At 40.8% G+C, this 14,798-nt stretch overlaps 1 protein-coding gene across 7 annotated transcripts in view; it reads right to left on the bottom strand.

The window, feature by feature from the left end:
* Positions 1 to 1,822: 1,822 nt before the first annotated feature.
* The window catches only part of ERP44 (endoplasmic reticulum protein 44), a 367,040-nt gene continuing 354,064 nt past the window's right edge, over positions 1,823 to 14,798 (bottom strand). For all 7 annotated transcript variants that reach the window (XM_077269495.1, XM_077269490.1, XM_077269493.1 and 4 more), the window contains one exon: positions 1,823 to 2,217. In XM_077269495.1, coding sequence (XP_077125610.1) covers positions 2,113 to 2,217 — 105 coding nt within the window. In that variant the 3' untranslated portion in view covers positions 1,823 to 2,112. The remainder of the gene's footprint in view (positions 2,218 to 14,798) is intronic.

Raw genomic sequence — 14,798 nt, 5'->3', positions numbered from 1 at the left:
CTGAGTGGTGATCCTGCTACTCTGCTCTGAGTTCCTGCTGCATACACCAGTTTCCAGTAATCCTCCTTCATCTGCTGCTTGTGTTTACTTCCATCTGCATTTGCTGGACATGTAAGCTGTTGCTGCTCTGCAAAAACCTGAGACTATTACTCAGGCCTCCCTGGTTGTGCTAAGATATTATTTGAACTGCCTTATAAGCATATCTATCTGTGTTTGGACTAAGACAAGGACTTATTTGTGTCAAGTATCCTCAAGAATAACTGTGCTTCATAGACTTTCTGCGTGTTTGCATTTTCCTCTGAAGTTCCCTATAGACTGCTAAGCTGCGTTTAATATTTACACCAAGTGTTGTGGACTTGAGTTTCTCTCTGCACCTGTTTGAATCACCGTGTGATAATATAGACTTTATCACTTATAAAACTGTGTCCTGTAGTTGTCTAGTTCCACGCAAAGAGTCTCCTGAGTTATCCCCTATAATTATTACACCTACCTAATTATGCCTTCGGTCACTCTTGCTTATAGGACATTGCGCTATATGAAATATTGCATAGCAGTGACACTACCTACTCGGTGATTTTTCACTCAAAAGGGTACGCGATTGTCTGATTATTGTTACAGTTTTACTTCTGTGTTTTTTTTTCATAACTGCCGACAGCAACCTGCTTTCTTGTCTATGATGCCTCTAGGTATTCATTGGATCTTACTGTATCAATGCATATTGCATTACTAATGAACCTTTGAATATGCCTCTTTGTAAATATTTGTATATATCTTGTACATATCTGGTCCTCATTGTATGCATATTTTTTTTTATTTTCCAGCGTCTATGTGATAAAGGCCGTTTTCCAGCCGAAACATCTCTAGCTGTCGCTTTACTCATCACCGTTAATAAATATTCATCTGAAGCATACCTTTTTCCTTGTATGAATGCAGTGATTCTAAATTGAACTTGAGTTTCACATGGAAGTTCTTTTTTTCTGGCAATTTTGAGAGTTTAATGGAACCAACAAATGTAATGCTCCAGATTCTCAACTAGCTCAAAGGAAGGTCAGGTTTATAGGTTCTCTAATCAGCCAAACTGTTTTCAGCTGTGCTAACCATCCATTAGCCTTCTTACACAGTTAGCAAACACAAAGTACCATAAGAACACTGGAATGATGTTTGTTGGAAATGGGCCCCTATACACCTATGAAGATATTGCATTACAAACCAGACGTTTGCAGCTAGAATAGTCATTTACCACATTAACAAGGTATAGAGTGTATTTCGGAAACATTTAATGTTAGAGTCATTGGAAAAAACTGTGCTTTTCTTTCAAAAATAAGGAAATTTCTAAGTGACCCTAAACTTTTGAACAGTAGTGTATCTCTGTATGCACACTTATACAAAAAAAGCTGACAGTCACTGACCACTGGAACAAGATCCCAGAAAGAGATTTAAGTGATTAAAACACAGAATATACTCAATCTTTTCTCACAAAACTATCAGTCAACTCCTAGTCACCTGCTCTATAACATACTGCCTGCATTTTATGGCAACAGGTCACCTTTAAGGAGAAAACCTTATTTGCTGTGTAGTTATCACCCAATGTGGAGTTTTGCTTTTCTTTGTTTACTTGAAGCAATTTCTTCATCTTATATTCAGTCTTATTGGTTTTCTGTTGGGTTTTGCATAGAAAAATTAAGATTCTGGAAAATACCTATAGAAGTAATGTACGAAAACAACTTATGTTCTATTTGAAAGAATAAGAACCTTCCCTGCTTGGTTACATTGTACATTCTCAAATTGCTGAATCTCGTGTTCTTAAAATAAAGACATAGACTTCACAAGAAAAACAAAAATTCAATTTAATGGGGAAGTGCAATTTAACAACTTATGTAAATTTCATGATAACTTTGTAGTTATAAAAAGGACCGTTGGTTTCATAAATTTAAATTTTCATATTTTCAATGTAAAAGTCTGTACAGAAAGAAACCACCAAACAGACATATTTACAAACAGTGGGAGCAAATAAAAATAATCCAATATTGTTTGTGTATCCCAAATAAAAAATACAATTCTGAAAATATAGGCTTGATCAAACATTAAGGCTTCCACGGCATTTCTAATGTACTAAAGCTCATCACGATCCCTTTTCAGTATAGTGTACCTATATTCACTTGGTGCTAATTTTTGGAAAGAACTCTCAGGAGGATTACTTGCAATATCTTGAGTTTGCTAGAAAAACAAACAAACAAAAGAAATACATTGATAAATGAATTACCAGCTAAATTAGAATAGTTACATTGAATAACATGGGTCAGTGTGCTGTCTGACCCAAAATCAAATAGCACACGTCTTTTTAAAGCTCATCTGCATAGGCTCTTGTTCAGAGGTCAGTGCTTATTCACTGACCTCTCATTAGATTTAAATTCTTATTTCTTCAAAGAGCACCTGATAAAATGCTAGAAGTTATGCCAATCAAATTGCCACAAATTGGATGCACAAACAGAACCTATGAGATTTGTACATGAAACCATAATTTTCCATTTGTGAGTTTTATATATGCAATTAAATTAATTGTAAATTCATTAGATAGGTCTTCAGAATTGTAAACATTCATGTTTAGCAATATTGTGGTTTTTCAAGTATGGGAGTTTTCTTTAAACAAAAGATGTCACATCAAAAATAAAGCATTTCACTCTTTCCACTCAATGTTGGCCTTCTTGACAGAGTCCTATATTTTCAGATCTAACTTGTCACTTCATCCAAATAATTTTGAGACTTTTTTTTGTGATACATTGTACCTTTTACCTTTTTACCTTGTACATTTATAAAAATGGGAAATTTGCCAAAAACATTGATAAATTAGGAGTTGCATGAGCATTTAAACCCAATTGTTTTGGCCTTTTGGCAACACTGTCAAGAATTAATTTTGGGTAAGGAATTGCAAAAAAAAAATTGATAATTGATTATGCAATTGCCGTAATCATGATGACTATTTTCCTATGCCGATGTCAAATTGATATTTTGTTTTACAACTTTTACACAAAAATTTACATTGAGAGAGCCTTTTTTAATTTTTATGTTGACAGACCCACATTTAGTATTTTGTTTCTTGGAGACATATCATTTGTACCATTTTTGGGTATATGCCTCTTGCATAGAAAATTTATATATAATTTTTTACAAATGTTTTTTGTGTGTCGCAATATTGTGTGATCCATAACTTTTTTTTCTTTGAATAGACCAAAGTTGCTGCTTATTTTGTGTGTGGGATAATTTGAAGTAATTGCTACTCTTTGGGGTACATACATTTTTGAAAATTTTTTTAGACACATGCTCACTGTGCAGTAAAAGTGACAGTACAATTTAATTCTTCAGGACAGTATAATTAAGTAAATGATCTGAGTTTTCTATAGTTTTTCTAAGCCTTGTTTTTACTTTTGTGGTAATTCTCAGTCACTTCAAAAACACTCTGATGGTGTTAGTGACAAAGCTGTGGTGAAATACCTGTTGGGTCTCTTGGTGGGTGAGCTGATGATATCTATGTATCTCTGTTATCCAAATATTGAACGTAATCTATTTGTATTTACTATCTATCATTACTTCATTATTACTGATGTATTCTCTTTGGGGTTTTAGCTAATTACTTTGTTATACTGGAATAACCTGTTATATTCAGGCTCTCTGAAAAGACAGCAATAGTTTAGCCATGTGACTTGTGTTTACACCCCTTTTCTCATACCGATTTGTATCTGGAACATCCTTAGATGCATAGATACACTATGTCAATGCACCCTTTTTGATTAGCTCAACTACCAATTTTCTTTGTTGTTTGTGCCTGCTCTGATTTTTGGCTTAAATTGTACTGTTTATTGTATTTTGTTCTTGGCACATTGTTTTTCTCTTTGGTTGCATATTTGCAGAAACTTGATTCCAGCTTACCCAGTTACTCTATGCTCATCCACCTGGGGCTCAGACACCGGCCTCGCCCTGGCCTCATATTAAGGATAATAAAAAAAATTGTAGTCCGGCTCAACAGGACTGGATTTTCCTTTTCTTTTTCAAAAGAAAATATGGTGCATACAAAAGAAAAATTTACATGGTCGACATGACCCAGTCAACACGTTTCGACTGCACTAGGCAGTCTTACTCAGGACTCATGAACATTTAACTCAAGCTTCCGGCCATTGGGCCGGAAATCCGCCCACTGGTGATCCCCGTGATCGCGGGTCACTGGTTCATTGGCATGACAACCAGTGATCTCTATGGTTGTCACTGCTGGATTGCTGTGAGTCCCACCCAGTGGTCGGCGCTCATAGCTAGTGAGTAATTCTACTACATAGAGGCAATCTGATCATCGCCTCTTTGTAGCAGAGCCGATCGGGTTGTGGCTGCTTCTATTCTCCCATGGAGACTATTGAAGCATGCCAAAATAAAAAAAAAATAAAAAAAAATAAAATTATATATATATACACACACACATAATTGTCTAAGGGGTACTTCCGTCTGTTTGTCTGTAACTTCCGTAACGGAAATCCCAGGTCGCTGACTGGTCGCCGGCCGGCCGACCGCGACCAATTAGCGATATTGGGGCTGGAGTTAAACACTGCTTCACTTTTTACTATTGATGCAGCATCAATAGTAAAAACAGATAATGTTAAAAATAATAATAATAATAAAAAAACACCATTATAGTCTCACCTTCCGGCGTCCGTGGCACCCTTTCCCACTCCTAGCGACGCTTCAGTCCCAAGAATGCATTGCGGAAATGACTCGAGATCACGTAGCGGTCTCGCGAGATGATGACGTAGCGGTCTTGCGAGACCGCTACATGATCACGAGTTATTGCCGAAAGGCATTACTGGGAACGGAGCATCGCTAAAGGCCTGGGCTGGATCCGGGGGCCGCCGGAAGGTGAGTATATAACTTTTTTTATTTTAATTTATTTATTTTTTAACAGGGATATGGTGCCTACATTGCAATATACTACATGGGCTTTGTTATATACTACGTGGCCAGTGTTATATACTGCGTGGGCTGTTATATACTACGTGGGCTGTGTTATATACTGCGTGGGCTTGTTATATACTACATCGCTGTGCTATATACTACGTGGGCTGTGTTATATACTACGTGGGCTGTGTTATATACTACGTGGGCTGTGTTATATACTACGTGGGCTGTGCTATATACTACATACATATTCTCGAATACCCGATGCATTAGAATCAGGCCACCATCTAGTATGTATGAATGAATATATAGATAAAAAAATTACAGCAGCACATGTACATGAATCTAGGCCATGTGAAAACACAGACAAATATTCAATATGAATTATACTTCTCAAAAATATTTTTTTCAAAAATTTTTTTTTTCATAAAACTTACAGTAATAGATGAAATGAAGATTCTTAGCGCATAAATTGGCCAATTCATGTGTGCCAATCAACCCCTCCTCCCATTGACCTTGCAGGTGACGGTAATCAACTCTACCTGCCCATAAATTGTAGATTTAACCCAGAGAGACATGTTTTGTCCATAGTTGTAGGCTGGTGGCCCAAAAGTGGCATGTATGGTAGAATAGGACCCATCAGAGGGAGATCACCTTGCCGTGGTTGATGGGCACACATGAATTGGCCAATTTATGCGCTAAGAATCTTCATTTCATATATTACTGAAAGTTTTATGAAAAATTTTTTTTTGAAAAAAATATTTTTGAGAAGTATAATTCATATTGAATATTTGTCTGTGTTTTCACATGGCCTAGATTCATGTACATGTGCTGCTGTTCTTTTTTTATCTATGTAATGCAGTTTGCACGTGTTCACATTAGGGGTGCTGGTTGTTTTTTTTTCTCTATTTAGTTATTGGATGTTGACTGCATCCAGACTGATCTTGCACTCTTCCCATTGACCTTGCAGGTGGCGGTAATCAACTCTACCTGCCCATAAATTGTAGGTTTAGCACAGAGTGACATGTTTTGTCCATAGTTGTAGGCTGGTGGCCCAAAAGTGGCATGTATGGTAGAGTAGGACCCATCAGAGGGAGATCACCTAGCCGTGGTTGATGGGCACACATGAATTGGCCAATTTATGCGCTAAGAATCTTCATTTCATCTATTACTGTAAGTTTTATGAAAAAAATTGTTTTGAAAAAATTTGTGAAAAAAATATTTTTGAGAAGTATAATTCATATTGAATATTTGTCTGTGTTTTCACATGGCCTACATTCATGTACATGTGCTGCTGTTCTTTTTTTTATCTATGTGATGCAGTTTGCACGTGTTCACATTTGGGGTGCTGGTTGTTTTTCTCTCTCTCTCTCTATATATATATATACACACACACACATACACAGTACAGAGCAAAAGTTTGAACACACCTCATTTAACCCCTTAAGCCCCGAGGGTGGTTTGCACGTTAATGACCGGGCCAATTTTTACAATTCTGACCACTGTCCCTTTATGAGGCTATAACTCTGGAACGCTTTGACGGATCTTGGCGATTCTGACATTGTTTTCTCGTGACATATTGTACTTCATGTTAGTGGTAAAATTTATTCTATATAACTTGCGTTTATTTGTGAAAAAAACGGAAATTTGGCGAAAATTTTGACAATTTCGCAATTTTCCAACTTTGAATTTTTATGCCCTTAAATCACAGACATATGTCACGCAAAATACTTAATAAGTAAAATTTCCCACATGTCTACTTTACATCAGCACAATTTTGGAACCAACATTTTTTTTGTTAGGCAGTTATAAGGGTTAAAATTTGACCAGAAATTTCTCATTTTTACAACACCATTTTGTTTTAGGGACCACATCTCATTTGAAGTAATTTTAAGGGGTCTATATGATAGAAAATACCCAAGTGTGACATCATTCTAAAAACTGCACCCCTCAAGGTGCTCAAAACCACATTCAAGAAGTTTATTAACCCTTCAGGTGTTTCACAGGAATTTTTGGAATGTTTAAATAAAAATGAACATTTAACTTTTTTTCACACAAAATTTATTTCAGCTCCAATTTGTTTTATTTTACCAAGGGTAACAGGAGAAAATGGACCCCAAAAGTTGTTGTACAATTTGTCCTGAGTACGCTGATACCCCATATGTGGGTGTAAACCATTGTTTGGGCGCATGGCAGAGCTTGGAAGGGAAGGAGCGCCATTTGACTTTTCAATGCAAAATTGACTGGAATTGAGATGGGACGCCATGTTGCGTTTGGAGAGCCCCTGATGTGCCTAAACACTGAAACCCCCTACAAGTGACACCATTTTGGAAAGTAGACCCCCTAAGGAACTTATCTAGATGTGTGGTGAGCACTTTGACCCACCAAGTGCTTCACAGAAGTTTATAATGCAGAGCCGTAAAAATAAAAAATCATATTTTTTCACAAAAATGATCTTTTCGCCCCCCAATTTTTTATTTTCCCAAGGATAAGAGAAGAAATTGGACCCAAAAAAATGTTGTGCAATTTGTCCTGAGTACGCTGATACTCCATATGTGGGTGTAAACCATTGTTTGGGCGCATGGCAGAGCTTGGAAGGGAAGGAGCGCCATTTGACTTTTCAATGCAAAATTGACTGGAATTGAGATGGGACGCCATGTTGCGTTTGGAGAGCCCCTGATGTGCCTAAACACTGAAACCCCCTACAAGTGACACCATTTTGGAAAGTAGACCCCTTAAGGAACTTATCTAGATGTGTGGTGAGCACTTTGACCCACCAAGTGCTTCACAGAAGTTTATAATGCAGAGCCGTAAAAATACAAAATCATATTTTTTCACAAAAATGATCTTTTCGCCCCCAATTTTTTATTTTCCCAAGGGTAAGAGAAGAAATTGGATCCCAAAAATTGTTGTGCAATTTGTCCTGAGTACGCTGATACCCCATATGTGGGTGTAAACCATTGTTTGGGCGCATGGCAGAGCTTGGAAGGGAAGGAGCGCCATTTGACTTTTCAATGCAAAATTGACTGGAATTGAGATGGGACGCCATATTGCTTTTGGAGAGCCCCTGATGTGCCTAAACATTGAAACCCCCCACAAGTGACACCATTTTGGAAAGTAGACCCCCTAAGGAACTTATCTAGATGTGTTTTGAGAGCTTTGAATCCCCAAGTGTTTCACTACAGATTATAACGCAGAGCCGTGAAAATATATATATTTTTTTTTCTCAAAAATGATTTTTTTTTTAGCCCCCAGCTTTGTATTTTTACAAGGGTAACAGAATAAATTGGACCCCAAAATTTGTTTTCCAATTTGTCCTGAGTACGCTGATACCCCATATGTGGGGGCGAACCACTGTTTGGGCGCATGACAGAGCTCGGAAGGGAAGGAGCGCCATTTGGAATGCAGACTTAAATGGATTGGTCAGCAGCCGTCACGTTGCATTTGCAGAGCCCCTGATGTACCCAAACAGTACAAACCCCCCACAAGTGACCCATATTGGAAACTAGACCTCCCAAGGAACTTATCTAGATGTGTTGTGAGAACTTTGAACCCCCAAGTGTTTCACTACAGTTTATAACGCAGAGCCGTGAAAATAAAACATCTTTTTTTTCCCACAAAAATGATTTTTAGCCCCCCAAATTTTTATTTTCCCAAGGATAACAAGAGAACTTGGACCCCAGAAGTTGTTGTTCAATTTGTCCCGAGTACGCTGATAACCCATATGTTGGGGTAAACCCCTTTTTGGGCGCACGGGAGAGCTTGGAAGGGAAGGAGCACTGTTTTACTTTTTCAACGCAGAATTGGCTGGAATTGAGATTGGACGCCATGTCGCGTTTGGAGAGCCCCTGATGTGCCTGGACAGTGGAAACTCCCCAATTCTACCTGAAACCCTAACCCAAACACACCCCTAACCCTAATCCCAACGGTAACCCTAACCACACCCCTAGCCCTGACACACCCATAATTCTAATCCCAACCCTAATCCAAACCGTAAATGTAATCCAAACCCTAACCCTAACTTTAGCCCCAACCCTAACTTTAGCCCCAACCCTAACCCTAACTTTGCCTCCAACCCTAGCCCTAACCCTAACTTTAGCCCCAACCCTAACCCTAGCCCTAACCGTAGCCCTAATGGGAAAATGGAAATAAATACATTTTTTTAATTTTATTATTTTTCCCTAACTAAGGGGGTGATGAAAGGGGGTTTGATTTACTTTTATAGCGTTTTTTTATATCGGATTTTTATGATTGGCAGCTGTCACACACTAAGGCTTGTTTCACACTTGCGTTTTTATCTGCATGCATGCGTGAAAAAACGCATGTAAACGCGGTAAAACGCATGCGTTTTTATAGAAAAACACAAGAAAAAACAAGAAAACCCTATCCCTAACCCTACCCCTAACCCTAAACGTGACTGAAATACGTGGCACTGAAATACGTGACACTGAAATACGTGACACTGAAATACGTGACACTGAAATACATGGTACTTAAATACGTGGCACTGAAATACATGATATGTGGCACTGAAATACGTGATACGTGGCACTGAAATACGTGGCACTGAAACACGTGGCACTGAAATACGTGATACGTGGCACTGAAATACGTGGCACTGAAATACGTGGCACTGAAACACGTGGCACTGAAATACGTGATACGTGGCACTGAAATACGTGGCACTGAAATACGTGGCACTGAAATACGTGGCACTGAAATATGTGGCACTGAAATACGTGGCACCGAAATACGTGGCACTTAAATACGTGGCACTATGACTGTCAGAAAATGTTCATTAAACGGTTAGGGGTGAGGTTAGGGGTAGAGTTAGGGTTTGGATCCCTTTATCACCTTGATGGTGGTGGGTGGCTTTTCAGTGTGTTTCCTGTTTTTTTTCGATAAAAACGCATGCGTTTTTAATGCAAACAAATGCATGTGCTTAAAAACGCATGCGTTTACATAGACCGCAATGCATTTTTTTGCCGCAGCAAAAAAACGCCGCAAGAAAATACTGCAGGTTGTATTTCTGAAAATGAACGCATGCAGAAAAAAAACGCATGCGTTTGAAAACGCGACCAAACGTGTACAAAAAAACGCATGCGTTTTCAATGTTAAATATAGGGAAAAAACGCATGCGTTTTTTTGTGCAAAAAACGCTGCAGACAAAAACTCAAGTGTGAAACCAGCGACGCTTTTTATAGCAAAAAAGTTTTTGCGTCTCCACATTTTGAGACCTATAATTTTTCCACATTTTGCTCCACAGAGTCATGTGAGGTCTTGTTTTTTGCGGGACGAGTTGACGTTTTTGTTGGTAACATTTTCGGACACGTGACCCTTTTTGATCACTTTTTATTCAGATTTTTGTGAGGCAGAATGACCAAAAACCTGCTATTCATGAATTTCTTTTGGGAGAGGCGTTTATACCATTCCACGTTTGGTAAAATTGATAAAGCAGTTTTATTCTTCGGGTCAGTACGATTACAGTGATACCTCATTTATATCTTTTTTTATGTTTTGGCGCTTCTATACGATAAAAACTATTTTATAGAAAAAATAATTATTTTGGTATCGCTTTATTCTCAGGACTATAACTTTTTTATTTTCTTGCTGATGATGCTGTATGGCGGCTTGTTTTTTGTGGGACAAGATGACGTTTTCAGCGGTACCATGATTATTTATATCCGACTTTTTGATCGCGTGTTATTCCACTTTTTGTTCGGCGGTATGGTAAAGCGTTTTGGCCTCGTTTTTTTTTTTTTTTCCCTTACGGTGTTTACTGAAGGGGTTAACTAGTGGGGCAGTTTTATAGGTTGGGTCGTTACGGACGCGGCGATACTAAATATGTGTACTTTTATTGTTTTGTTTTTTTTATTTAAAGAAATGTATTTATGGGAATAATATATTTATTTTTTTATTATTTATTTAGGTTTTTTTTTGTTTGTTTTTTTTTACACATGTGGAAAAAATTTTTTTTTTACTTTTTTACCTTGTCCCAGGGGGGGGACATCACAGATCGATGATCTGACAGTGTGCACAGCACTCTGTCAGATCGGCGATCTGCTGTGCAGGGCTGCAGGCTTACCAAGCGTCTGCTCTGAGCAGGCGCTCGGTAAGCCACCTTTCTCCCTGCAGGACCCGGATGCCGCGGCCATCTTGGATCCGGGACCTGCGGCGAGGAAGGAGGTAGGAGACCCTCGCAGCAACGCGATCACATCGCGTTGCTCCGGGGGTCTCAGGGAAGCCCGCAGGGAGCCCCCTCCCTGCGCGATGCTTCCCTATACCGCCGGTACACTGCGATCATGTTTGATCGCGGTGTGCCGGGGGTTAATGTGCCGGGGGCAGTCCGTGACCGCTCCTGGCACATAGTGCCGGATGTCAGCTGCGATAGGCAGCTGACACCCGGCCGCGATCGGCCGCGCTCCCCCCGTGAGCGCGGCCGATCGCTATGACGTACTATCCCGTCACTGGGAATTAAGTCCCAGGTCACCTTGACGGGATAGTACGTCATATGGGATTAAGGGGTTAAAGATTTTTCTATATTTTCATGACTAAGAAAATTGTAAATTCACACTGAAGACATCAAAACTATGAATCAACACATGTGGAATTACATACTTAACAAAAAAAGTGTGAAACAACTGAAATTATGTCTAATATTAACAGCTTAACAGCGCAGATCCATTCAGTCCCGCCATCCAACACAAGAGACGCTCTCACAAATCACTTAACCATCTGCTCACTCTTTCTATCCTCCTTCTCCTAGTCGCTGGAGACATCTCTCCCAACCCCGGCCCCCATGTTATAGCCAGTCAAACCTCCCATTTGCTACACCCAGAAATCCCTCTAACCTTATTAATATTCCATACATGCAGAAGGTCTCTTTCAATTGTGCCATCTGGAATTCTCGCTCTGTGTGTAATAAACTCTCCTTCATTCATGACTTCTTCCTTTCTAACTCTCTTAATCTCCTGGCTCTTACTGAAACCTGGATCCAGCAGTCAGGCACCACCGCTGCTGCTGCGCTTTCATATGGTGGACTACACTTTTCTCATACCCCAAGATCAGACAACAGAGCAGGTGTAGGCGTTTGTCTGCTCCTTTCACCCAAATGTACCTTCCAAGTTATCCCCCAAGTACCATCACTTGTATTTCCTTCCTTTGAGGTCCATGCTGTCAGACTCTATGTCCCCTTCTCCATGCGAGTAGCGGTGGTGTATCGTCCTCCCGGCCCCTCTCATCAGTTGCTGGATCACTTTGCCACCTGGCTTCCACACTTTCTCTCCTGTGACACCACCACCCTTATCATGGGTGATTTCAACATCCCCATTGCTTCTCCCCTCTCCCCATCTGCTTCTCACCTTTTATCTCTAACCTCCTCTTTTGGCCTCTCGCAGCATACTAACTCTCCAACGCATGAAGATGGAAACTCCCTTGACTTGGTCTTCTCCCGGCTTTGCTCAGTGGATGATTTCACAAACTCCCCTCTCCCTCTCTCTGACCACAACCTTCTTTCATTCTCTATCAAGAACTGCCATCCCGCTCAGGTCACCCCCACTTTCCACACTTATAGAAACATACAGGCCATTAACACCCAGAAACTTATGAAGAACTTGCATTCCTCATTGGCCCCAATCTTCTCCATCTCATGTCCTGATTCTGCACTGAAGCATTACAATGAAACCCTGCAAAGTGCCCTGGATGAAGCTGCACCTCCTATACATAGAACTCGGCACAGACGGCGACAACCGTGGCAAACACGTTTCCTGCAGCGGTGCTCCAGGTGCGCCGAACGTCTGTGGAGAAAATCTAATCTACCCGAAGATTTCATCCATTATAAGTTCATGCTAAAAACATACAACTCTGCCCTTCACCTCTCCAAACAAACCTATTTCAACACCCTCATGACCTCACTGTCAAATAACCCTAAACGTCTCTTTGACACTTTCCAGTCCCTACTCAACCCAAGAGAGCAGTCCCCAACCACGGATCTCCGCGCTGACAATCTGGCCAATTACTTCAAAGAAAAAATTGACCACATTCGACAGGAAATCATCTCCCAATCTCTTCATACCATGCACTGTCCTCCCTTCCCCACTGCATCTAGTTCACTCTCTGCCTTTGAACCAGTTACAGAAGAAGTAAGCAGGCTACTTGCATCTTCTCGCCCGACCACTTGCACCAGTGACCCCATTCCGTCACATCTCCTCCAGTCCCTATTCCAAAACAGAAGGACAGCGCTCCAACCAGGTGTTATAGTCCAATAAAAGAAGTCTTTATTTCAGCCATGATAAAACAGCAAAGCAGCAACGTTTCGACCTATCACCGGTCTTTTTCAAGCATGCTTGAAAAAGACCGGTGATCGGTCGAAACATTGCTGCTTTGCTGTTTTATCATGGCTGAAATAAAGACTTCTTTTATTGGACTATAACACCTGGTTGGAGCGCTGTCCTTCTATTTTGGAATATATGCTGTACCCAGGAGGGTTCCCTGGATTTGGAATGAGCGCCCTATATAAGTGAGTGCTGACAGCTACCTTTATACTATATCTCCTCCAGTCCCTTTCCCAGGCTGTTACCTCTCACCTAACAAAAATATTCAACCTTTCCCTCACTTCCGGTATTTTTCCCTCCTCATTTAAGCATGCCATCATACATCCATTACTTAAAAAACCCTCCCTCGACCAAAATTGTGCCGCTAATTATAGACCTGTCTCTAATCTTCCCTTCATCTCCAAACTCCTCGAACGCCTGGTCCACTCCCGTCTTAGGCTAGGTTCAGATTGCGTTAGGGCAATCCGTTTAGCGCTAAGCGCTAGCGGATTGCGCTAACGCAATGTCTTTTTCGGGTTTGCGTTAAACGTCCCCACTAGCGCAGATCCCCGCTGCAAGCAGCGTCCGAGGCGCACCACAAAAGAACGGCACATCGCTAGCGCGTGCCGAAAATGTCACGCGCTAGCAATGTGCGTTAACATTGCTGGCAATGGGAGCGCTAATGGACGCGTTGCACGGCGTTAATTTCGCCGTGCAACGCTGTCCGTTAGCGCTAACACCAAAACGCAATGAGAACCTAGCCTTACCCGCTATCTCTCAGATAACGCTCTTCTCGACCCTCTTCAATCTGGCTTCCGCTCTTTACACTCTACTGAAACTGCCCTCACTAAAGTCTCTAATGACCTACTAACAGCTAAATCTAATGGTCACTACTCCATGCTAATTCTCTTGGATCTCTCCGCAGCATTCGACACTGTGGATCATCAGCTCCTCCTCACTATGCTCCGCTCCATCGGCCTCAAGGACACCGTTCTCTCCTGGTTCTCCTCCTATCTCTCTGACCGCTCCTTCACTGTATCTTTTGCTGGTTCCTCCTCCTCTCACCTTCCCCTTACTGTTGGGGTTCCTCAAGGATCAGTCCTAGGCCCCCTCGTCTTCTCTTTGTATACTGCCCCTATTGGACAAACAATCAGTAGATTTGGTTTTCAGTACCATCTCTATGCTGACGACACCCAATTATACACCTCTTCTCCTGTTATCACGCCGACCTTTTTAGAAAACACCAGTGATTTTTCTTACCGCTGTCTCTAACATCATGTCCTCCCTCTATCTGAAACTGAACCTGTCAAAAACTGAACTCCTCGTGTTCTCTCCCTCTACTAACCTACCTTTGCCTGACATTGCCATCTCCGTGTGCGGTTCCACCATTACTCCAAAGCAACATGCCCGCTGCCTTGGGGTCATCCTTGATTCCGAGCTTTCATTCACCCCCCACATCCGATCACTGGCTCGCTCTTCTTATCTGCATCTCAAAAACATTTCTAGAATTCGCCCTTTTCTTACTTTCGACTCTGCAAAAACTCTTAC

Source organism: Ranitomeya variabilis, chromosome 6 (assembly GCF_051348905.1).
Source record: "Ranitomeya variabilis isolate aRanVar5 chromosome 6, aRanVar5.hap1, whole genome shotgun sequence".
In the NCBI taxonomy this organism is placed as follows: Eukaryota; Metazoa; Chordata; class Amphibia; order Anura; family Dendrobatidae; genus Ranitomeya; species Ranitomeya variabilis.
Note: the sequence above shows the minus strand (reverse complement) of the source record. Positions and strands in the feature narration are given on the sequence as shown.